Genomic DNA, 25,903 nt, shown 5'->3' with positions numbered 1-25,903 from the left:
AGTACTCCAGTCATGAGTTGGTATTGATTTCCTTTATTGCCGTCGGACAAGGCTGTCAGTTGTAGCACTATTGTCTTCCATTACAGTTAGTAAATAGTTTTGTAGGGAGACATGTGAGAAGAGAATCAGTCATTTTTATTGCTATTGGTTATATTAACAGCTTCCAGGCATAACCTAGAAAAGGAATGTGTGATGCTATCATGTGGAAGTGAGTCAAGGTTAAATCGTTGGTGGGGTGAGGAGGATGTTCTATTTCAGTCTCTAGAGAAACAGAGACCATTCAGCTTTTGAAATATGCAGATTATTGCATTAGAGTGGATTACAGATTTTGGGAATAGATTAGAGATTCTGGGACTGGATTACAGATGTTGGGAGTTTATTACAAATTTGGGGAGTAGATTGCAAATGGTAGTAGATTACAGATGTTGGGAGTTGGTTATGAATGGGAGTAGATTCAGCTGTGGCTGAGTCAGAAGGTTGTGGGTTCAAGCCCCACGCCAGAGACTTGAGCAAAACAATCCAGGCTGACACTCCAGTGCAGTGCTGAGGGAGTTCTGCACTGTCGGAGTTGTTGTCTTTCGGATGAGACGTTAAACTGAAGCCCTATCTGCCCTCTCAAGTGGATGTAAAAGATCCCATGGCACTATTTCGGAGAAGAGCAGGGGAGTTATCCCTGATGTCCTGACCAATATTTATCCCTCAATCAACATCACTAAAACAGTTTATCTGGTCACTATCACATTGCTATTTGTGGGAGCTTACTGTGTGCAAATTGGCTGCCGCATTTCTTACGTTACAACGGTAACTACACTTGAAAAAGTACTTCATTGGTTGTAAAGCGCTTTAAGACATACGGTGATTGTGAAAGGCGCTATATAAATCCAAGTCTTTCCTTCTTTTAGATTACAGATTCTGGGAGTAGATTACAGATTCTGGGACTAGATTACAGATGTTGGCAATTGATTGCAAATGGTATTAGGTTACAGATGTTGGGAGTAACTTATACACGTTGGCTCATCAGTTTAACTGTATTTTTGAGATCCTTGGAATCTTCTCACATAGTGTAAATGGGTTCTGTATTTTTGTGACAATTAGTATGGATTCCAAAAAATAATTGTTGTAATTAATGCTGTGCTGGGTTTTTGGCTCCTATCTGAGAAGCGAATGAGGTGAATTCATTTCCAGTTACCACAGTACAGATCACTAAACTGAAATGGTGTGGTGATCCCGCATCCTTCACAGTATGTCTATTGTTGCACAACACATGTGCTGTTTTCTCTTTGGCTCACTGACCCCATTTTTCAGCTACTCTTGTTTTCCCTGTCTGGAACAAACATCACATTACTGAGGAACAATGAACATACAGTACTTAAAACCTTCAACCGTTTCTAACGATGTCTAATCTCACCACCACATCCTGCATCACCTGCTGCTCCTGACCGTAAACTGAACCACAACAATAACTCTGTTAATCTAGTGCTGACATAGATTTTACCTGATCGATGCACATACTGGTTAACAAGTCTGATATTCAGACCAGATAATCTAATGGAGATGAGGAATATCTGCAGGTATTTATCGGGGACTTCAGGCCCCTGATGTAAACATAGAAAATAGGTGCAGGAGCAGGCCAATCGGCCCTTCGAGCCTGCACCGCCATTCAATAAGATCATGGCTGATCATTCCCTCAGTACCCCTTTCCTGCTTTCCCTCCATACCTCTTGATCCCCTTAGTCATAAGGGCCATATCTAACTCCCTCTTGAATAGATCCAGTGAACTGGCATCAACAACTCTCTGTGGCAGGCAATTCCAGAGGTTAACAACTCTCTGAGTGAAGAAGTTTCTCCTCATCTCAGTCCTAAATGGCCTACCCCTTATCCTAAGATTATGTCCCCTGGTTCTGGATTTCCCCAACATCGGGAACATTCTTCCCACATCTAACCTGCCCAGTCCCATCAGAATCTTATACGTTTCTATGAGATCCCCTCTCATCCTTCTAAACTCCAGTGAATAAAGGCCCAGTTGATCCAGTCTCTCCTCATATGACAGTCCAGCCATCCCTGGAATTAGTCTGTGAACCTTCGCTGCACTCCCTCAATAGCAAGAACGTCCATCCTCAGATTAGGAGACCAAAACTGAACACAATATTCCAGGTGAGGCCTCACTAAGGCCCTGTACAACTGCAGTAAGACCTCAATGCTCCTATACTCAAATCCCCTAGCTATGAAGGCCAACATACCATTTGCCTTCTTCACCGCCTGCTGTACCTGCATGCCAACCTTCAATGACTGATGAACCATGACACCCAGGTCTCGTTGCACCTCCCCTTTTGCTAATCTGCTGCCATTCAGATGTATAAAACTAAGGACACCATGCTTTGTCTTCTGGTCTTTGACTATGGTCGAGATGTGAGAATTCACAAATAGTTAGGTGGCAGGTCATGTTGGATAACTCGTATTAAAATCAAACAATTATTGAGAATCAACAGACTGTGAATTCTTGAAATCAGAAATAAAAGCAAGAGATTGCGGAAATTGGGCAGTAAGTTGATGCGAATTTAAGTGGTCAGGTGGTGACTGGATAATTGTGCATTGGCAGCATTTCTTGCTTTTAGAAATGTTTCAGATATAAACAAGTACTCGCTGAAACATCATTAACTGTCAGTCCACATTTTCGGCTGTTGTTTGGACTTGGCTTTGCTCCTACTTAATGTTGTTATGTCAAAAGTGTGTAATAAATGCGGTCCGTACTGCAGGAGCATGTTAGGATATTTACCTTGGCTCTGCCTTATCTTGTCACTTCAAATCTGGCCAGTCCTAAGGAACTCGCTAAAACATTTTCTCAAATGGTGAAAAACGACTTTAATTTTGAATGAGACCTCCACTGTCTCTTTTCTAGATCTCCCTGTGCCATGCATCATTCTTAGCTGGAAGGACATGTGCTTCCAGGCCAGAATGGATGCCAGGTCCCCCAGTCCCAATGAGTAATCTGGAAGCCCCTGAGGCCCCATTCAAATCCTTCTCAAAATTCTTTGGATTCTGATCTTTGTGGTCCAGATCCTGGTAGCAGGAATCCTGCCGGCAGCCCACTGAAAACAATACTAATTAGCCTGACTCTGTCAGGGCCAGGAGTACATCCATGAGTTGGGATCCTGGCTCCTCAGTGCAGCCAGCCAATTTATACAGCAGAGCACTTCAGCACCAACTGGGCAAGAATTCATCTGGTCGCTATAGGGATGGTTTGCAATCCAGCATTCCCAGTGGGCAGTAGATATCACAGGCAGCACATCTCAGGAAATCGTGGAGACACAGCCCGTGATTTTATATCTATTAAAATTTGTGGATAGAAAATCACAGGCATTGCTCCTTGCTGGGAATGCCAGATCATGAAGTGACCACCACAGAGTTCCTCTGTTCCTGAGCAAAGATCGATAGATTTTTGTTAGATCAGGGTTTCAAGGGATATAGAGCTCAGGTGGGTAAAAGGAGTTGAGGTACAGATCAGCCATGATCCAATTGAATAGCGAAGCAGGCTCAAGGGGCTGAATGGCCTACGCCTGCTTTTATATACTTTTAAACCTTGTTTGGAACACTGTTACAATTTGGCCAGAAGTAGAAAGAGCCTTCTTCATAACCTCACTTATGATGTCACTACTCATAATGACCAGAGGAATTTTTACTCCAGTGTGATTTATCTTAAAAACAGAGGTGCATTCAGTGATAAAATTCAACTCTGAATAAATGTGTACGTAGCATTTGTGGTTGCATTTGGGTAACTAGCAGATCCGTAGAGAAACATAAGAACGATTTTAATTGGAGAAGTGTTTCTGTTTATGGAGGAGCTCCCCATTTACCGTTTTGCTTTCTTCTCCCCTCAGGTTGCTTCGAGTGCTGTATTAAGTGCCTTGGAGGGGTTCCATATGCGTCGCTGCTGGCAACCATTTTATGTTTCTCTGGCGTGGCACTGTTCTGCGGCTGTGGCCATGTGGCTCTAACGAAGGTGGAGAAGATTGTACAGCTGTACTTCTCCAACAACCCAAGCGACCATGTCTTGCTGATTGACGTGTAAGTGTGTAAACTTTACCCTGCACAGTCCCATAGCTGCCTTTATCCTAAAAGCACAGACTTGGGATTACTCAGCGTGGTGGCTTCCTGCTGTGTTCCACGCCGAATATAAACGTTGCCTGGCAACGCAGCCTGAGCCATTGTTTATTCTGATTATACTAGCAGATCTCCCGTGGAGTTGCCCGCAGCGAGTCAGTATTTACACCATGTAGGGGGAAACATGGGGGCAGCTGATTTACAGCCACTGCATAAGTCACATTCCATTTTTATTAAATGGCATTCTGGAATTCTTCCTGATCCTTTGGTGATCAAACTCCAATTACTGTTCATTAATCTGTGAAAACCATACACGAGTAGCCTTTTTTATACATATATTGCCTTACTTGTGCATTTAATTTTAATCCCTTACCTGTTTTAAAGCTGAGAATACACGACAAGAAGGTATGCAAGATGTATCAGTTGTAATTAGATATCTGGATCCAGGAAATCTGTGGGGAGTGGGGGCACATCCTTAAATAGGAGCACCCCATCACTGCCCACAAGGCCATCCTGGAAACTGCACAGTAAGATCAGGACTCTTCATATCATCGTATTTGAACTCCGGTCTAATCGGCGGCTTTTCCGACAGACCACTGCCAAAGTTGCAGCAGGAATGTTCCAGAAGTAGCATGGATTTTTGGAGCCCTGGCACGTCAGCAGTTGAGGTTGGAGCATTAAGAATGGGCTTCGGTAGCATTGGGAATGGTCCATCCTACCCTCCCTCAGCACCCTGAGCAAGGGAAGATCCCATTTAAAAATAAACTTACAATTTCTTCTGAAGTCCAGGCCATGCGACTCCCTGGACTGCTCCCCTCCTTTCACCCACCCCCTCTGTTGATCCACACTGGACCATCTCGAGACTGGTAAAGCTCATGTGCCTTGGTGATTTGCCTCCAGTTCTACATCAGGTCCTGACTGAGCTGGGGCAGCGGGAATTCCTGGCATAGGGAGTCCCCGTGCCTGAATTACCTCCGACAGAATTTCCACTCCTTATAAGGCCAAATGGAAAATCTCCAAAGGAGCAAAACTGGGTCGCCACTGTTTTCCGGTGGATTTTGCTGGACTCCCACTCAAGTTCTGGCGGAGGCCTGGCTCAATTCCTGAGGAAATTCAGGGTAACCATGCGCAGCTCCTCCCAGCACCTCAGCCCTCCTGAGGGCTGTTGCCAGCCTGCGATCAGCCCCTCTCCTGTTCTCCTCACCACCCCCCCACCCCCCCATCCCCCCATCCCCCACTTACTTGAGGGCCAATGATGCCAAGGCAGGCAGCTCAAAATTTGACTCAGCATTGGTCCAGATGAGGCCCAACTTGGAGCAGGCCTCAGTCCTTTTAGTTCGGGCGCACCTTGCGTTCGCTTTCACTCCCAGAACCAGGTGCCGGCGTATTTCTATCCCCTTGCGTCTGCTTTACAGCAGCTCCTTGTGTATTGGAATCTGGAAATGGAATGACTGACCTCACTAACGTCATTTGTTGCAGATTTCTAAACAGCTGCTTGTAGAAGCAGTAGAGCTTAACATGAGGAATGCGTTTGGTATAAACTTGATGCACTGTAGGTCCCCAACCAGTTTTGAAGAGATTTATTTTAATGTAAAGATCTACTTTGAGATGTAATTTGGGTTGCAGTGTAGTTTGTTGAAGTTGTAATTGTTATAGAAGTTGTGCGCTCAGCAAAACACTCGATCTTAAGTAGGATCCGGCCTGCAATATTACTGAAGTGTTGTTGCTCAGAAGTCCTTTGCAAATCATCGGGCTTCTTTGTGGAACATTGCTCCTTCTGCAAGTGGTTGGGACTGCTGCAATTATTTGAACATGCGATGGTGAGACGGCTGAAAACTTCCACTTCGATAGAAAGGACAAAGTGGAAAATGGAGCTATTTTAAAAACAGTTGTAGCCCCACCACCCCTGTGCCTGGTAACATTTTCCTTAGTAAATATCTGTTCTTTTTTGAAGGGAAGAAAAACAAAAATTGAGGGCCAATGACTTCAAGGCAGGCAGCTCGAATACATTTCTTTCCAAAAACCTCTCTGAGATTTTGAGTAATCTCTTGTTATTTAATTTTTTCCAGTTTGCACGTTGTGAATTCTGCAGATTGTCCCTGGTAGCCATGTGATGGCTTGCAGAAGCGCAGAGATAACAGTTCAACCCTACCTCTTTGAACAAGTGTTTGGTCACCTACCCTAATGTCTCTTTCTCTAGCTCGGTCTCAATTTTTGTCTGATTACACTCCTGTGAAGCGCCATGGGATCTTTTACTATGTTAAAGGTGCTATGTAAAAGCAAGTAGTTGTTGTACAAAAGTGATCTGCAAAATGTTATGTCTTGGATAAAGAGTCAGACTAGATACTGCAAGCTCAAAGTAAGGTGTGACCGTAGTCCTTTATTACAGATCGCAGAGTGCCTTTCCAGCCTGTGAGGCCTCCTTATATACAGGTGCTCCCAAGGGCAATAATGTAACTATTTACAATGTGAGTTGATCTGGGGCCTTCCTTTCCCTGGTTGATTGTCTCAGTGCAAATGCTGGTGTTGGTCGTTTGTTGGGCCTTCGCTGGGCTGCTGCGCAGCTGGCCTTGCTGGGCTGCTAGGGGTAATGGGTTCTGCTTCTTGGTCAACCGCTGGGTCGGTTGGTACCTGTGTGTGTGTTGGAGGGTCGAAAAAGGTAGAATCTATTGTGGGTTGTTCTGGATAGTCCGTAAATCTGAGTTTGGTTTGGTCCAAGTGTTTTCTGCAGGTGAGTCCATTTGCGAGTTTGACCACGAACACCCTACGCCCCTCTTTGGCCAAAATAGTGCCAGCAATCCACTTAGGACCTTGTCCATAGTTTAACACAAATACAGGATCATTTACTTCAATTTCGCGTGACACATTCGCGCGATCATGATATGTATTCTGTTGAAGCCGCCTGCTCTCTACCTGTTTGTGTAGATCAGGGTTGATTAACGAAAGCCTTGTCTTAAGTGCCCTTTTCATGAGCAGTTCAGCGGGAAGGACCCCGGTGAGCGAGTGGGGTCTTGTGCGGTAACTAAGCAGGACTCGGGATAAGCGAGTCTGCAGTGAGCCTTCAGTTACCCTTTTCAAGCTCTGCTTGATTGTTTGAACTCGTTCTGCCTGACCATTGGACGCTGACTTAAACGGGGCAGACATGACATCTTTGACCCCATTGCGGGTCGTGAATTCCTTGAATTCGGCACTGGTAAAGCACGGCCCATTGTCACTTACAAGGACATCAGGCAGGTCATGCATGGCAAACATGGCCTGTGAGCTTTCAATAGTGGCAGCAGACGTGTTTGCCAACATTATCACACATTCAATCCACTTGAAGCACGCATCTACAACCACTAAAATCATTTTTCCCAAGAATGAGCCTGCATAGTCGACATGAACCCTAGACCACGGTTTGGAGGGCCAAGACCATAAACTTAGTGGCGCCTCCCGCAGTGCATTGCTTAACTGGGAACATGTATTACATTTGTGCACACAGGACTCTTAAGTCTGCATCGATACCGGGCCACCACACGTGGGATCTGGCTATCGCTTTCATCATTACAATGCCTGGGTGGGTATTTTGGAGATCACTCATGAAAGTGTCCTGCCCTTTTTTGGCACAACTACCCGATTATCCAATAGGAGGCAGTCTGCCTGTATTTACATTTCATCTTTGCGCTGCTGGTACGGCTTTATTTCTTCCTGCATCTTTAATGGGACACTAGACCAACTCCCGTGGAGCACACAGTTTTTTCCTAAGGACAGTAAGGAATCCTGGCTAGTCCAGGTTCTAATCTGTCGGACGGTAACAGGTGATTGCTCACTCTCGAATGCTTTCATTACGATAACTAAATCTGCAGGCTGTGCCATCTCCATTCCGGTGATGGGCAATGGTAGCCTACTGAGAGCATCGGCACAGTTTTGTGTGCCTGGCCGGTAGCGGATGGCGTAGTTGTATGCGAACGTGAGCGTCCATCTCTGGATGCGGGCCGATGCATTCGTATTTATCCCCTTACTTTCAGAAAAGAGGGATAGAAGCGGCTTATGGTCGGTTTCCAATTAAAATTTGAGCCCGAACAGATATTGATGCATTTTCTTTACCCCGTAAACACACGCTAAAGCTTTTTTTCCGATCATACTGTAGGCCCTGTCGGCCTTAGACAAACTTCTGGATGCATAAGCAACCGGTTGCAATTTCCCAAACTCATTAGATTGTTGCAATACACACCCGACCCCGTACAACGACGCATCACATGCTAGTATCAAATGTTTACATGGATTGTATAACGCAAGTAATTTGTTTGAACATAACAGCTTCCTAGCTTTCTCAAAGGCATTTTCTTGGCGTTTACTGTGTAAAGGAGATGAATAGGTATGGGGTAAAGAGTGCAGGGTTTCTAACAATGTACTAAGACCTGGTACGAAGTTACCAAAATGGTTCAGGAGTCCTAGAAATGACCGCAGCTCCGTCATGTTCTGTGATCTTGGTGCATTTTTGATTGCCTTCGTCTTCGAATCGGTGTGCCTGATGCCATCCGCCGTGATTCTTCTCCCCAGGAACTCTACTCCAGGCACCAGGAAAATGCACTTTGGGCATTTTAGCCTGAGCCCCACACGATTAAGCCGACTAAGAACCTCCTCCAGGTTCTGCAGGTGCTCGACGGTGTCCCGACCTGAACCAAGATGTCGTCCTGGAAGACCACGGTGCGTGGGACCGACATCAGCAAGCTTTCCATGTTCACGTGGAATATCGCCGCGGCCGATCAAATCCCAAACGGGCATCTGTTGCAAAACGAAAAGACCTTTGTGTATGTTGATGCAGGTGAAACCTTTTGAAGATTCCTCCAGCTCTTGCGTCATGTAAGCCGAGGTCACGTCCAGCTTTGTCAACGTTTTCCCTCCCGCCAGTGTTGCAAATAGGTCATCTGCCTTTGGTAGCGGGTATTGATCCTGCAGTGAGAAACGATCGATAGTTACTTTGTAATCACCACAGATTGTGATGGTGCCATCTCCCTTGAGGACTGAAACAATCAGACTGGCCCACTCATTGAATTCGAGCGGCGAAATGATGCCCTCTTGTTGTAGCCTGTCCAGCTCGATCTCCACCCTCTCTCTCATCATATAAGGTACCACTCTCACCTTCGTTGGCCACGAAGTATTGGTCAAGTCGCCCTTCGAAGGTTTCCCAATCATCACCTTCTGAAAATTTCTCCAGGATGCCCACAGTTCTCTGCATTGTTGCATTGAGGTTCATCATCTGTATCTCAACACTAGTTGTTATGTTGGATAAGGAGTCAGACTAGATACTGTAAGCTAAAAGCAAGTGTGACCGTAGTCCTTTATTACAGATCGCAGAGTGCCTCTCCAGCCTGTGAGGCCTCCTTATATACAGGTGCTCCAAGGGCTTGTGGGATCCCTTGGGACTCCAGGGGATAAGCCCTCTGGTGGTCAGACATGGTAATTACAGGTTTACATACATAACACAAAGAGAAAAGGATGGTTTTGAAAATCAATCAAAGGTGACCTGTTGTGAAAAATCATAAGATGTTATACCTTTAAACAATTCAATCCTAAGCCAAACCATCACCTCCATGTTCTATGGGTGGGTTCATTGAATTTTACTTTTTCTTCGTCTTTTGGCTATTTCTCAAAAAATGTGATGTACCCTCGTGCATAAGAGTATGCTGTGAATCTGCTGCTGTTTCAGATGCGAGGTGGAGTTATGTAACCTGGCAGAGTAAGGAGAATCATTACTACCAAATATACAATCGCTCAGTATCTTGTGATGTTCTCCTGTTGATGATTTGAACTGTCTTCTACAGTGTAGGGAGGATAATGAGCAATGAAGCAGAAAATATTCAACCCTGAAATCCCACAGTGAGACACTACTGTATGAATGTTTTGCATATTGTTTCAAAGCTTATCTCTCTGCTGTTTTAGCAGAGTTAACCCATTTATTGTAAACGAGTGCCTAATAAAAGGAGTTTAAGACCAATGCACTAACCATTTGCATCTTAGTAACCCACAGCTTAACCTCATGGTCTTTCCGCCAATGGAGAGTATCTTCTAACATTTATGATGTAAGCTTCCTGGTATCACTCTGCTGAATCACTTACCAAATGTTCCTGTAGTTTTGCCAATTTATTTTCTTTTTAACTCTACTTTCCCCCATCAGTTGAAGATTGCAGTGTGAGGTGGAACCCCGTATTCCATTTTGCCCAATCTTTGCATGCAGCTTTGAGAGGGCTGCACCATAATATATAAAATGAACTTGTTTTTTTCTCTCCTCAGAATCCAGATGATGCAGTATGTCATCTATGGAGTTGCTTCATTCTTCTTCCTGTATGGAATAATCCTCCTGGCAGAAGGGTTTTACACCACTAGCTCTGTTAAGGAAATTCATGGCGAGTTCAAAACAACTGTATGTGGACGCTGCATCAGTGGAATGGTATGAAGATCAGACTACAGTGCATGATTTCAGAGCTGTGTACAACCAGTGCTGGTAGTCTGTGTCTGCCAGATAAACAGAGCTATGACATTACAGTAAATGAATGTTAAGCATTAAGCGTGGTACTTCGCTTTACTGGTTGGTCATTTTGAACCAGTGTTTACATTTGAATGGTACTTCTCACACTTGTAATGCATATCTAGTATTGCAACATGATGGAGCTTAGTTCAAAAACTGCTCAAATTAAGAACCGGGATTTTTTTTTAAGTGTTATTTTATTGTATATGAGCTACCATTTGAGATGGACTGTGGTTTTAATCTCCAATAGGTGGTTCTACATTGTCCGCACTGATGAGCTGTAATTTAGGGTGTGATATCCCCAAAATACAGGAAGAATTGTGAGACTAGTTCCGGGAACCAGTGTCAGTCTGCTTCAGCTTCACACCCAGTGCGGAATAACTGAAGCCAGTACTAAAGAGTTTGCAAGCATGCAAGTGTTGTTTTTTGTGAGAAAAGTGTTTTTCCAGCCCAACAAAATCTCAAGGGTTAGATTTCTGGGTGGGACCCATTTTCACCAATGTTCTGCCAATTTTTCTTTTTGCCAAATCTTGCCGTCTTGATAGGAAGCACCATTTCCAAAGTTCCAATATTAAACCTCCTTTGGACCTTTCACTAGTGTGCATATGCAAATGATATGTATGATGTAAGGAGGCACATTTTGTGTTAAATATGCTCCCATTAGGCATCATTTCTATCAGTGTAACTTACAGATGGATAAATGAGGCGTAGCCTTCTCATGAGCTGACCCATTTGGTGGAAGTGATCTATTTAAAAGGGCAAATTCACTGGAAAACTGTTGCCTATTTCTTAGGTTTGCCTGCAAATTTTGGGATTGTTTTTGCATTGGAGATCTGCTGAGCTGCTTTTCAAACTGGGAAACTCCCATGTATGGTAAAGCATTCTGGTGAACAGCATGGAAACGTTTTCCTATTTACCTTTTTGATGGAAGAGGCGAGGGAAGGAGAAAAGAAGAGTGAGGGTACTTTAGCCCACCTCTTCCGGGCATTACGTGCTAGTTTCCCCTGGAACACTCCTAACAGCAGTATGTGAAGGGAAGCATCTGAAGGGAATCTTCCAGGTGGCAGCAAACAACTAATGTAACAAGTCTGGACAAATGCTGGATGGACCCTGTAACACAAGAGGTTAAAGATGTGAGGAGCAGCATGCAAGGAGGATTTGTGAAGGGAAATCCAATAATGAAGCGTTAGCCATTGAACCATGTTGCGTTGTGAATGAAGATTTATTGTCACATTTAAGAAGTGAGGGTGATCAATGGAGGAGTCCATCCTGAAAATAAAAATGGTAATGTCAAAGCTCTCTTACCTTGGTTCCTCTAGTCAGGTCTTTTAAACTTTTTGTGCACTTAAACACACTACTAGGGGTGAGAGCGGTGGTACTCAGCACCATGGCCAGCTTCCTTCATGTTGTTCTAATGACTCATTCAGGTGACTTTCTTCCCCTGCAAGCCCAACAGCTGGTCTCTCCTCTGGTATATCTTATCCAGGAGGATCTGCAAATTGGAATCTGAAAAATTCTAAGCTTGTCTCCTTCAGTCACCACTTGCTTGAGGTCTTCCTTGCGAATCACCAGTGTATGAAGTTTGAAATCATAATGAAATCTTGAGAAATCACAAAGGATTCCCTTGGTAAGAAATCACTGCGGTCGAACATTCTGCCAAAAGTTGGAAGAGTAAACATACCACTTGCCTGCTGTCTCCAGGAGTTTTCTGTCATCTGTAGGTTTTTTAAATCCTACAGTAACAATTTTAATCACTCCCAGTGATTTATTCGTGTGCTACATGGGTGCTGCACTTCTGGTCTATCATTCAATAATTAAATGAGTGCGAATTCCAGTGAAGTTAGTGGCAGAATGCACCAGGACTGCTCTACCATCATTACTGCTGCCCATCAGGATCTGTATATTTAACTCAATTTTTAGAGCAAAGAGATAGGAACCACGGAGTGCATGGTGAGGGCTTCTAAATGGGGCGTGGGCAAGTAGGCTGTTCAAACTCTCACTCTCACACCCCACCCCCCCCCCCCCCCCCTCCACAACTTCTAGGATTTAAAAAAATTGGACTACTCCTTCTTTCAAAAGAACATGCCTTCGATCATTTGATAGAACACAGGAACAACGGATGTTGCTCCAGAACTAGACAGTTCCGCAATTCAACCAGTGAAAACCAATTATTGCGGCTTGCGCTTCTAAACGTTCACCAGTGAAATAGCAGTGAATAGCAAGGACATTATTGCGACTTGTGACTCTGTGCTTTAGAGTTTTTGTCTGACAAGACTTTTTTTCTTTTCATTTGTTTCATTTAAATTGCTAGATTAATGGAAGTAATAATCTATCAATTTGAACCTTATTGTGACATTTCTATTAGCAAGCTCGTATCCAAACACACCCCCAGGAAAAAAGTCCTGCTGGCATCACTGGACCTCTACAGACAGAAATGGAATATCTATGTATTGGCAGTTAAAGGAGCCAGCAATAAAACAAATAAAGTAATATACTCGTAAATAGTCTTTCCCAAAAACAATTAGCTGAAGCAAAATCACTCTTTGAAATTGATAGCCCTATGCTTTGGCAGTAGCTGTGATTTGTTTTGATATTGCTGAGTGCCCTCATGCATCGGATGCCTGCTAATTGAGTCAACACCATTCAGGAGACCATACACGTGAAGTGGATGCATGGAGTGCAAGTTACTGAGTGCCCATTTTTAAAGTAATTCTATAGTGAAAGTGATTCTATTTCAAGGAACGTGGAGTCTCAGGCTGCTGTATATCAGGAGAAACATAAATTAAGGTTCATTGGCCCACACAAGCACACACACAGTAGTTATACAGACTCCAAGTTTCAAATTACTGTGTTATGAAAGTGATATTACTGAAAGTATTATACCACTGGCAGCTAATCTAAAGCTAATGTAAGATATTCAGTACATTTAATGCATATAAACTAACTTTTTGTGTTCATGGAATGATAAATAGGCCCTGGCACTTTCCCTTGCACCTTTGGAAGATATAACACCTTTTCCCATTCCATCATTTGAATATTCCTTCCATGTGAGACAGCAATTTATGTATACTTACACATACTTCCTCCAATCTAGTATACTGTATTCACCACTTATAGTGCATCTCCATTGGAGAGACCAGACGCAGATTGGGTACCCACTTTGTTGCACACATACACTTTGTCCTCCCTGTGGTTTGCCGCTCCAACTCACCTTTCAGTTCCCATTCTGCCGTGCATCAGTGCTGTGGCAATTTTTCTCGGGTGGTTTGGCCTCCTTTTGGTACATTAATGGACCCTGGGGAAATTTGGGTATAGCTGGGCTTTTTGAGAACATTGATCTGGATGCTGTTGTTACCATCTGATCTTTGTGATTAGTACCATGTGATTTTTGACATTAATTAGAACAGACAAGACAATAACTTAGATGAGACAGTAGGAACCTGTGTTCTACCAGCACAGTGCTGGCTTACTACACTGAAGAGGCCAATATCAAAAGAGGCTAATACAAATTGGGAAAACTAAAATTGTCTAGAGTTAAAGCTAGTAACTGTTAAGGCATGATCTATTCATGACCTGGTGCATCAGAGAAACCACTAGAGCTAGTGCTCATCTCAACCTGGTATTACAAAAGATGGAGGTTGCAGCATTCCTGGGGGAGAGGGGAGACAGTGACTACAAAATGAAGTTCAACATGATCTGGGATTAGGAAAAACAAAGACCGATCTGGATATTTAACTTTGAAACGGGTTAAAGGGAGTAACTTCATTAAATTGATTGGGTCGGCTATGCAACAGCATTTCAGTTAGAGAACAACTGGAATACCTTCAAAGGCATAATTTTGAGCATGCAGGATAAATACATACCTCAAAGTAGCAAGCTCTTGTAATCAATCAGGAGATGCCAGATATCTGCAAAGTCAGTCAGCAGATTTTCGTCCATTTGTCAACATGTTTCTGTAATTGTTTTTATTTATTTGTTCATGGGATGTGGGCGTCGCAGGCAAGGCCAGCATTTATTGCCCATCCCTAATTGCCCTCGAGAAGATGCTGGTGAGCCGCCTTCATAAACCGTTGCAGTCAGTGTGGTGAAGGAACTCCCACAATGCTGTTGGGAAGGCAGTTCCAAGATTTTGACCTAGCGACGATGCATGATGGACGATATATTTCCAAGTCAGGATGTGTGTAACTTGGAGGGGAACGGGGAGATGGTGGTGTTCCCATGCGCCTGCTGCCTTGGTCCTTCTAGGTGGTAGAGGTCGCAGATTTGGGAGGTGCTGCCGAAGAAGCCTTGGCGAGTTGCTACAGTGCATTTTGTAGATGGTACACACTGCAGCCATGGTACGCCGGTGGTGAAGGGAGTGAATGTTGGAGGTGGTGGATGCTGTGCCAATCAAGCTGGTTGCTTTGTCCTAGATGGTGACGAGCTTCTTGAATGTCGTTAACATACTAACACATGTGCATTTTCTGCAGTGATTGCATGGTTTTGCTTAGCTGACACTCTCTTTCAGAAATTAGGACAGGGGACATCCAGGAATGTTTCAGTATTTGCAGAAGTCCCTGGAAATGTGTCAGGATTTGCAGGGGATTCCTAGACCGTATTGCAACATATCTCATGGAATGTGTCAGGGTGTGCAATATATCCCAGGAATGTGCCAGTATTTGTAGGGGGTTCTGCTGGAGTGTGCCAGTATTTGTAGGGGGTCTGTCGGAGTATCAGTATTTGTAGGGGGTTTGCCAGAGTGTGCCAGTATTTGTAGCAGGTTCCCAACAGAAAAAACTTACAAATCACTGACCCAAAGCAACATTTGAGAGATCTGTCCACTGTATAATCAATACACGTCATAGATTTTGCATACTCTTTGTTTTACGAATATATGTTTACTTACGTATATATTGTTTTAATTTCTCGCCAGTTTGTCTTTCTGACCTACCTGTTGGGAATAGCATGGCTGGGAGTTTTTGGCTTTTCTGCTGTCCCAGTCTTTATTTATTACAACATGTGGTCGGCCTGTCAGACCATCAGCTCCCCGCCAGTGAACCTGACAATGGTGATTGAAGAGATCTGTGTGGACGTCAGACAGTACGGTAATGTAACATCTGATTTGTTGTTCACCATCATGTGTTAGGAGTGTCGTTGGTAAATGTCTAGCCTTGACAACAGTTACTATACTTTAAAAAAAAAAGTACCTCTGTAAAGCACCTTGGGACATCTGATTGTGAAAGGCACTATATAACTACAAGTATTTAATTAAAGTGGATTTGCAAAATCATGGCTGCATCTGCTTGCTGACCGACGCCCAAATTCATAGATTCATACAGCACAGGAGGCGGCCATTCAGCCCAGTCATCATCATCATCATCATCATCATAGGCAGTCCCTCAGAATTGAGGAAGACTTGCTTCCACTCCTAAAGTGAGTTCTTTGGTGGCTGAACAGTCTGATACGAGCGCCACAGACGCTGTCACAGGTGGGACAGACATTCGTCAAGGGAAGGGGTGGGTGGGACTGGTTTGCCGCGTGCTCCTTCCGCTTGACCTCTTCATGCTCAACGCCTCCTGGATGCACTTTCTCCACCTAGGGCGGTCTTCGGCCAGGGTCTCCCAGGTGTCAGTGGTGATGTCACACTTTACCAGGGAGGCTTTGAGGGTGTCCTCCTTGTAATGTTTCCGCTGCCCACCTTTGGCTCGTTTACCATGAAGGATCTGTGCATAAAGCATTTGCTTAGGGAGTCTCGTATCTGGCATGCGAACTATGTGGCCTGCCCAGCGAAGCTGATAAGAGTGTGGTCAATGCTTCAATACTGGGGATGTTAGCCTGGACGAGGACACTGTAGTTGGTGTGCCTGTCCTCCCAGGGGATTTGCAGGATCTTGCGGAGACATCATTGGTGATATATTTCCAGCGACTTGAGGTGCCTTCTATACATCGTCCATGCCTCAGATCCATACAGGAGGGTGGGTATTACTACAGCCTTGTAGACCATGAGCTTGGTGGTAATGCTAGCACTTTGAATGAGCTATCCAATTAGTCCCACTCCCCTGCTCTTTCCTCATAGACCTGCAATTTTTTTTCCCTTTCCAGTATATATCCAGTTCCCCTTTGAAAGTTACTATTGAATCTCCACTCTTTCAGGCAGTGCATTCATGCCCTTGTTATTCTACCATTTCCATGCTGCATTCATATTGGCATCAGCTTGTGTAAATCCCACTAAATCTAAAATGGCCTGGATTAGCACATTTGAGACCCCTCCTGCAAGGCAATGGTGTGTCATTGAGTACATTAACTCCAATGTAACAGACATAGACAACACAATGTGCCACAATGCAATGTGCATTGAAGTGCTGCTTATTATATTAGTCAGTAATAAACAAAGACCAGAGCTAAATAAATGCACTACTATTTTCATTCTACACTGCAACTGTCTATCATACAAACAACTTCCACGTCGGAGGGAATAGACTGGAAACCTGCTGTACCTTACTATTGATAAAGTTTTAATTCAATATCGATACACACATCATATCATGGGTCATGACTTGGGCCAGCACTGCAGTTATACCTACCAGCCACAATCTGATCCTTTGGGTTGGTAGACAGTGAATCAGTCGGTCATTATAAAGATGATCTTGTGCTGGGCAAAATCCTAGGAGGTAAATGTGGATGAATACTTTGGGAATAGTGACTATGATAAATTTAAGGTCCAAATAGAAAGACAAAAAGTTAGTACAAAAGCTATGGCACCTATTTGGACTAGGGCAGATTTTAGAAAATGAGGAGTGAGGTGAGGTGGAAAGAGAAATGGGTACACAGGATTGTAGATCAATGTTTTTTTTTTAAAAAAGGACATTGTAAAGTTGCAGCATAAATATATAGCATTAAAAAAAGACAACTTAATGTTTCAGAATGTCGATAAATAAGGAGGTTAGAAACAAATTAAAATGAAAAAAAAGACATAAGGGTCCGATAGGTATGATAAAAATAAGAGAATAAATGAGAAAATAAGGAAAGAGGTTAAGAAAGGGATAAGAAAAGCAAAGAGGGAGTATGAGAAGAGAATCACAAAAACTATTAAACAGAAGGGTAAAATATTCTATTAACATACCAATAGAAACAATTATTAAATGTGAGGTGAGACCCCTGAGAGATAAGGATAGAGTTAGTAGAGGATAAGTGGAACTTGGCAGAGTAACTTAACAGGTACCTTACTTCACTGTTTCCAAAAGAGGATATTGGGGAGGACATTAATCCCGAATTGGTTAAAACTGAGATGAGAAATATTACAATAAATAAAAGGGAAGTATTAGAGAAGTTAGTTAACTAACGGAGGACAAAATGTTGCTACCAACCTTTTCACACAGCACCCAAAAAAGGGGGAGCATTGGTTGGGATGCGAAAGGATATATGCAAAGATCCTGCGGGAAATGAGGAAAGAAATGGCGGGAAATGAGGAAAGAAATGGCGGAAGCCCTAGAAATGATACCTCAATGTTCTATTGAGAGTGGATGTGTGCCAAACTGGGGAGCAGTCAATGTAGTACCCATTTGCAAAAGGGGAGATAGAACTAACCCAGGAATCACTCACCGGCTAGCTTAACATCTGTGGCAGGGGAAATTTTGGAATCTTGAATCTAAGATGGAATCATTAACTGATGAAGACAAAATAATTAGAATCAACCAACATGGATTTCAGAAAGGAGGATTGTGCTTTACAAAACAGGCAAGAGATTTTTGAGTTGACAGAAATTCCAGATGACGTAAATACAGTGAATGTGGTGTAGATGAACTCCTAATCTGAGGAAGGACATTCTTGCTATAGAGTGCGTGCAGTGAAGGTTCACCAGACTGATTCCCGGGATGGCTAGACTGACATATGAGGAGAGACTGGATCGACTGGGCCTTTATTCACTGGAGTTTAGAAGGATGAGAGGGGATCTCATAGAAACATATAAGATTCTGATATGTTAGGTTAGATGCAGGAAGAATGTTCCCGATGTTGGGGAAGTTCAGAACCAGGGGTCACAGTCTGAGGATAAGGGGTAAGCCATTTAAGACTGAGATGAGGAGAAACTTCTTCACTCAGAGTGGTGAACCTGTGGAATTCCCTACCGCAGAGAGTTGTTGATGCCAGTTCATTGGATATATTCAAGAGGGTGTTAGATATGGCCCTTACGGTTAAAGGGATCAAAGGGGTATGGAGAGAAAGCAGGAAAGGGGTACTGAGGTGAATGATCAGTCATGATCTTATTGAATGCTGGTGCAGACTCGAAGGGCCAAATGGCCTGTTCCTGCACCTATTTTCTATGTTTCTAAGCTATAAGAAATCAGTATTTCTTCTCAAGTAGATTTTAATGCCTCACTGGAGATAACACATTTCCAAACCAGCAATCATTATTATTCAGGGGATTTTTTTTCTGCATTAGGTCACAGCCTCGGATTGAAAGCAGCTGCAATTTTGCTTATTATATACCAGACTTCCATTTCCAGTTGCATTAACAATCAATTTTAAAAATAAAATTCCATATGCCTTGAAGGACAGAACAATAATACATTTTTCACATAAAACATGCAGTGAGTACTGTACATTGAAACTGAAGGAATTCAAGTAGAACAGCCCTTAGGGGCTGCCCAATGTCAAAATCTGGATTCACAATACACTGCTTCTATTTTTGCATCACTGGTTAACAGTCTCTAAGAATAATGCATCATTGTTCAGCTGTTGTGATACTCCCTTTGAATAGCAGGGCTTTATTTTATGCTTTGCCCGCTAGCCCCTGGATTCCAGTCAGAATGCTTTAAGTGAGTTTAATAGGCCCCAAGTTTCCACATGATTTGCTCCTGATTTTTAGGAGCAACTGGTGTAGAACGGAGTATCTTAGAAATCAGAATTCTTGTCATTTAGTTTACTCCAGTTCTAGTCAGTTAGAACAGTTTCACTTTGGAACAGAATTTTTTTTTTTCAAAAGGGGGCGTGTCCGGCCACTTACGCCTGTTTTCAAAGTTTCGGCAGTGAAAACTTACTCCAAATTAACTTAGAATGGAGTAAGTGAAGATTTTTGTACGCTCGAAAAAAACCTTGTCTACACTTTAGAAAATCAGGCGTAGGTTACAAATCAGGCATAGGGAATGGTGGGGGGGGTTTAAAGGGAAGTTTACAAACATTAAACACTTCAGTTTTACAAATAAAGAGTCATCATCAATAATAAATGATAAATACATCAATAAATCAATAAAAAAAAATTAATAAGAAATAATTTTTTTTTTTTTAAATCAATAAATACAACATTTTCTACTTACCGACTGCAGCACCGGGAGCCCCCCCGCCTCAGTGTGTCTTTGTCAGTGTCTCTATCTGTGTGTGTGTCTCTCATTCTCTGTCTGTCAGTGTCTGTGTTTCTGACAGCGAGGGGAGGGGAAGGAGGGGGAGGGGGGTAGAGGGAGAGAGGGGCGGAGCAGGGGGAGGGATGGGGGAGAAGGGGGAGGGATGGGGAGAAGGGGGAGGGGGGGGAAAGGAGATGGGGGGGGGGGAGGAGGGGGAAAAGGAGAAGGTGGAGGGAGGCTGAACGGGCCGGGCCCGAGACTTCGGGCAGGGCCCGTCCCCAGCACCAGATTTACAGGTAGGTGGTGTTGGGTCGGGTCAGGGGGGTGGTGGGAGGTCGGTCGGTTCGGTTCGGGTCAGGGGGAGGGAGGGAGGTCAGGTCGGATCCAGTCGGGGGGGGGGGGGGGGGGGGGAAGGGGGGAGGAGGAGCAGGAGTCAGGTCGGTGTTTGGTCCGGTCCGGAGGCGGGAAGCGGGAGTCGAGTTGAGTCGGGAGGAAGCAGGAGCTGGCCGTGGGAGGGGCCTTATTCACGCAGCCCCAGTGAGGCCATTCGGCCAGGGCTAGGGGCTGCGTGCTTCAGCCCCTCCCACAGTTTCGGGCGCCTGGAGCTACTGCACTTGTGCGCCCACTGTAGCGCGCATGTGCAGAGGTCCCGGCACTGTTTTCAGCGCAGGGACCTGGCTCCGCCCCCTACAGCTCCTGCTGTGCTGCGCCGAGGGCCAAAGGACCTGCAGGGAGGTGGAGAATACGGAGGGTTTTTTTAGGCGCACTTTGTGGCGTGAAAAACGGGCGTCCTGGTCGGGACTGCGCCGTTCTAGGCGCGGCTCGAAACTTGGGCCCATAGTTTTGAAAGAATCTGGTTCTCCAACAGAATAACAAGGCAGTTTTTCTGAAAATTAATAATCCACTGCAGCATTTGCTAAAATTAATAGATAGATTCATTATATATTTATACATTGCGTACTGATCTGAACAAGATCTGGATTACTTTATCATCTGCTTTTAAAGCGGTTTGGGAAATGTTAGGATCAGAGATGGCAAATAGATTAATTACAAACAGGAGTACAAAAACTGCACAAATCCAATGAGCAAACCTGAAATATTTTTCTTGGCCCAAGGTTTAGATATCATAAACCAGTCACTCATTTTATTTGAATAGACTTATTTTCGGATGTTGTGACTGACTGTAAAAGTCATTTACTTGGAGCAGAGAATGGGGTGATCAATCAGGCTGGATCCCGCCCATTCTGTATATCACATACATAGAACATAAGAACATAAGAATTAGGAACAGGGGTAGGCCATCTAGCCCCTCGAGCCTGCTCCGCCATTCAACAAGATCACAGCTGATCTGGCCGTGGACTCAGCTCCACTTCCCCGCCCGCTCCCCGTAACCCTTAATTTCCTTATTGGTTAAAAATCTATCTATCTGTGATTTGAATACAATCAATGAGCTAGCCTCAACTGCTTCCTTGGGCAGAGAATTCCACAGATTCACAACCCTCTGGGAGAAGAAATTCCTTCTCAACTCGGTTTTAAATTGGCTCCCCCCTTATTTTGAGGCTGTGCCCCCTAGTTCTAGTCTCCCCGACCAGTGGAAACAACCTCTCTGCCTCTACCTTGTCTATCCCTTTCATTATTTTAAATGTTTCTATAAGATCACCCCTCATCCTTCTGAACTCCAAGGAGTAAAGACCCAGTCTACTCAATCTATCATCATAAGGTAACCCCCTCATCTCCGGAATCAGTCTAGTGAATCGTCTCTGTACCCCCTCCAAAGCTAGTATATCCTTCCTTAAGTAAGGTGACCAAAACTGCACGCAGTACTCCAGGTGCGGCCTCACCAATACCTATACAGTTGCAGCAGGACCTCCCTGCTTTTGTACTCCATCCCTCTCGCAATGAAGGCCAACATTCCATTCACCTTCCTGATTACCTGCTGCACCTGCAAACTAACTTTTTGGGTTTCATGCACAAGGACCCCCAGGTCCCTCTGCACCGCAACATGTTGTAATTTCTCCCCATTCAAATAATATTCCCTTTTACTGTTTTTATTCCCCAAGGTAGATGACCTCACATTTTCCGACATTGTATTCCATCTGCCAAACCTTAGCCCATTCGCTTAACCTATCTAAATCTCTGTGCAGCCTCTGTGTCCTCTACACAACCCGCTTTCCCACTAACCTTTGTGTTATCTGCAAATTTTGGCACAGTATACTCTGTCCCCTCTTCAAGGTCATCTATGTATATTGTAAACAGTTGTGGTCCCAGCACCAATCCCTGTGGCACACCACTAACCCGATTTCCAACCTGGAAAGGACCCATTTATCCCGACTCTCTGCTTTCTGTTAGCCAGCCAATTCTCGATCCATGCTAATACATTTCCTCTGACTCCGCGTACCTTTATCTTCTGCAGTAACCTTTTGTGTGGCACCTTATCGAATGCCTTTTGGAAATCTAAATACACCACATCCATCATGCTCGTTATAGCCTCAAAGAATTCCAGTAAATTAGTTAAACATGATTTCCCTTTCACAAGTATTTGTGGCACTGAATTTATTGGGGGCAGGAAGCACGTCCTGAAAAAGTGGGGGGGGGGGGGGGGGAATGTCATGGTAATATTTAGATGAAGTTGCAGTGATATCCATTTTGATGTGCATACAATCTCTGGCGGTTTGTGCATGTATCACATTAAGGTGTTCCTTGGTTCAGTGGTACTACTCTTGCCTCTGAGTTAGAAGGTTGTGAGTTCAAGTTGCAGAGACTTGAGCACACAATCCAGGCTGTCACTTTATTGCAGGTGGTCATAAAAGATCCCATGGCACTATTTCAAAGAAAAGCAGGGGAGTTTTCCCCGGTGTCCTGTCCAATATTTATCATTCAACCAACATCACTAAAAACACATTAGCTGTTCATTATATCATTACGGTTTGTGGGACCTTGCTGAATGCAAATTGGCTGCCATATTTCCTACATTAGAACAGTGACTACACTTCAAAAACTACTTCATTTGCTTAAAAGTGCTTTGGGAGACCATGAGTTATGAAAGATGCTATAATAAATGCATGACTTTCTTTTTATATAATACTCATACAAAATGGTCATCCAGCTTTACTTAGGACAAAGCATGGTACATGGAAGCTCAATTAAAGCTCCCAGTAAAGAAATTCAGAGAACACCTTTATAGGCCATTTCTGTACTGCCTTTCTGGAGCTTTTGTGGCAAGTGTCTTGTTGTTATGTTTTTTTTAAATCAACAACTCCGTGGTCCACAATGGGTCACTTCATGGGCACCTTCTCTTACAAAAATCCCAACATATAAAGGAACAGAGTGATGCAGGCAGGTTAGGCTGCACCAGAGGCCCTTTGTACCGAAGCTGTGTCCGAGGTGGACCTACTGCACGTAGTACTGTGTTACTCCTACTGCATAGGTAGCCTCAGCCTGCATGCGTTTTGGCATCCATGCAAGTATTAGAGGGGGCTGTTGGTGTTGATGCCCCGAGAGATAATAGAAACATCTATGCCCATTCTGGACATGACCCTGCTATTGAGTGTTGTTTTAACCTGGCCACTGATCAGCATGACAACAGATCTAATGCCACCAATAAGGCAGCCTTGCCTTCTGGTTCTTTCTAACTGATCTCTGCTGAAAATGGAAGGGCTAGCCCATTCAGTCTGGAACCTCGCTCTTCTGTGGGAACAGTATGAGCATTCATGGGCTGGCAACAGAACTACTTCAACTCTCCCTCAGGATTTTGAAGGTTTCTTTTTGACATTGGACATTGTATGGATGCTAACAGTGGTTTCCTGCAATTGTTTCAATGTCCAAGTTCTCCTCTCAGACTAAAACCATAACCTTTGAAATGGTCTGTTTACATAGCAGTTCAAAATTCAAATTTTTTGCTAATCCACCTTGAACTGTAAATTATACAATTACTTACCCAGTTTCTATAGAGTACAACAACCCATCTTATGTGACTGATTACAACGCTTCTGCAAATCTCAGCAATTTGAATCAACCTTGGGGAAACCTGATTTGGATCTTTCATTGCGCCTCTTTAGCCAAGTAGAATTTATGCTAACATAATGGCCCATATTTTACGGTGATAATAACGGCAAAACGGTTAGCGCTCGCCGTCATTACCCTTCTGAAACTGACCGCAACTTCACAATGTGGAAATCCTGAAGTTGCAGTCAGTCATTCACTACTCTGTCACAGATTATACTGTGGAACTCCCCAGAGCCATCAATCAGTTGAAATCACATAAGGACAACAGAATATCGCTATTAAAAATTCCCTAAAACTTAAAGCCTTGTTAAAAGAGGTGCAACTGGGCTTTTAACGGCATATTGTCTGCTGAACAACCGTTCTGGCCCTGAAAAACAAATTTTATATTTCTGGAATGTCAAATTGGTCCATTAATGTTAAGAATTTTAAAATATTAAAATAATGTTTCAGCTTCTACCTTAATCATGTGTATATCCAAATCTTTATTTCTCTCTCTATAAAATTTATAAAAATAAATTAAAATGTGCATTTTACTTCCTGGTTTGCTGTCTGTAAGAATTCTTCAATGTGATTGGTTGCTTAACCAGGTTGGACGCTTGGGATTCGCATGATTTGTCATAGCTAAAAATTCATGCCACAGAGGTCACTACATCTTTGTGGCCAGTGTTTTTCGATGCCAGCTGACTGCAAATTCAGGGTCATTGCAGCTTAAAGAACATCTTGATTCAGAATTGAGGTGCTTTGTAAATTAGTCAGAAAAATTATGCTGAAGTTTCTACATACCTTCTACTGAATTTACTATCTGATAAAACAAGGCAGGATCGGGATTATATATATATATATATATATCACACAAAATGTATGTTATACTTTTAACTACATAGCAAAGCAACCCAATGTTCACTATTCAAGATTTTTTTAAAGTTTATTTTCCCATCTTTCAATGTACAAGAAAACAGTGTATTAGGCAATGTGAAAATCATTGGATTTCAAATGACAAGATACTAATGACTTGACTTTTGTTTTGTTTGCTTTGTCAGGTATTATACCCTGGAATGCCTCACCTGGGAAAGCCTGTGGCTCAACCTTAACCACTATCTGCAACACATCCGAGGTAACCTAACTTGAGAATACAAAGCATATTTTTTCTGTATGTGTGAGACATTGCAGGAAAAATATGCTTAAATAATATTAGCAACTCATTTGCCAATTTAAATATTGCTCTTAAAATCATTTTGAAAAATCGAAGATGTTCATGATAGCCCAAAAAGTAGCTGAAAATGTGGTTAACTTTATTTCTTTTTTTCTCCAGTTTGATTTGTCCTATCATCTGTTCATCGTAGCTTGTGCTGGAGCTGGTGCTACTGTCATTGCATTGGTGAGTGGTGTGCAATCTAATTACACTTAGCACTCTCACAAATTAGTTCCTGTTTTAAAGTCTGGTTAATCCTTTTCCAAATCAGGGACTCCTACAAGTCATCCTTTCCCCTTATGATTTTCCATTTTAGTCTGGAAATGCTTGATGCAATGGTCACTGCACAGGTCCCTTGCTTGCAGTAATGGCTTTTTTATTTTCATTCAGTAAACTATGTTTTATTAAGGACCGATGCAGAATACTCAGTCAAGGAAACACTAGGAAAGGCAAGTAGTATGCTTTTTGGAGGGGAAAATAGATTGCTAACTATTTGGGATTGTCCCTAAAACAATCCTCAAACTGATATACAGGGCCAGCTCAAGCCGTTTGGGACACCTCTGCAAGAACTGCCCTTCGGAAGGAACAAGTGGTTATTCTAGGGGGTTGGGTGTGCATCTATAGAAAATTGAGAAGTGTGCAAGCAAAATGGTGCATTATCACACATACTCACGCATTTTTACAATCCTCACGTATACTCTCTCATATTCAGTCTTCCTTGAGTACTTTCACATTTGCAAGCCACCTCTCACATATTCACAATCCATATCTCACATAC

At 43.3% G+C, this 25,903-nt stretch overlaps 2 protein-coding genes across 6 annotated transcripts in view; one reads left to right on the top strand and one right to left on the bottom strand.

Annotated features, from left to right (window-relative positions):
• Positions 1–25,903, top strand: part of gpm6bb (glycoprotein M6Bb) — a 222,420-nt gene that overhangs the window by 185,966 nt on the left and 10,551 nt on the right. For all 5 annotated transcript variants that reach the window (XM_070893910.1, XM_070893908.1, XM_070893907.1 and 2 more), the window contains exons 2-6: positions 3,879–4,065; positions 10,378–10,534; positions 15,525–15,696; positions 24,974–25,047; positions 25,246–25,311. In XM_070893910.1, coding sequence (XP_070750011.1) covers positions 3,879–4,065; positions 10,378–10,534; positions 15,525–15,696; positions 24,974–25,047; positions 25,246–25,311 — 656 coding nt within the window. The remainder of the gene's footprint in view (positions 1–3,878; positions 4,066–10,377; positions 10,535–15,524; positions 15,697–24,973; positions 25,048–25,245; positions 25,312–25,903) is intronic.
• Positions 17,085–25,903, bottom strand: part of ofd1 (OFD1 centriole and centriolar satellite protein) — a 133,146-nt gene continuing 124,327 nt past the window's right edge. Inside the window, exon 24 of the mRNA XM_070893900.1 lies at positions 17,085–17,254. Within this exon, the coding sequence (XP_070750001.1) occupies positions 17,224–17,254 (31 nt within the window). The 3' untranslated portion in view covers positions 17,085–17,223. The remainder of the gene's footprint in view (positions 17,255–25,903) is intronic.

This window comes from Pristiophorus japonicus, chromosome 11 (assembly GCF_044704955.1).
Source record: "Pristiophorus japonicus isolate sPriJap1 chromosome 11, sPriJap1.hap1, whole genome shotgun sequence".
In the NCBI taxonomy this organism is placed as follows: domain Eukaryota; kingdom Metazoa; phylum Chordata; class Chondrichthyes; family Pristiophoridae; genus Pristiophorus; species Pristiophorus japonicus.
Note: the sequence above shows the minus strand (reverse complement) of the source record. Positions and strands in the feature narration are given on the sequence as shown.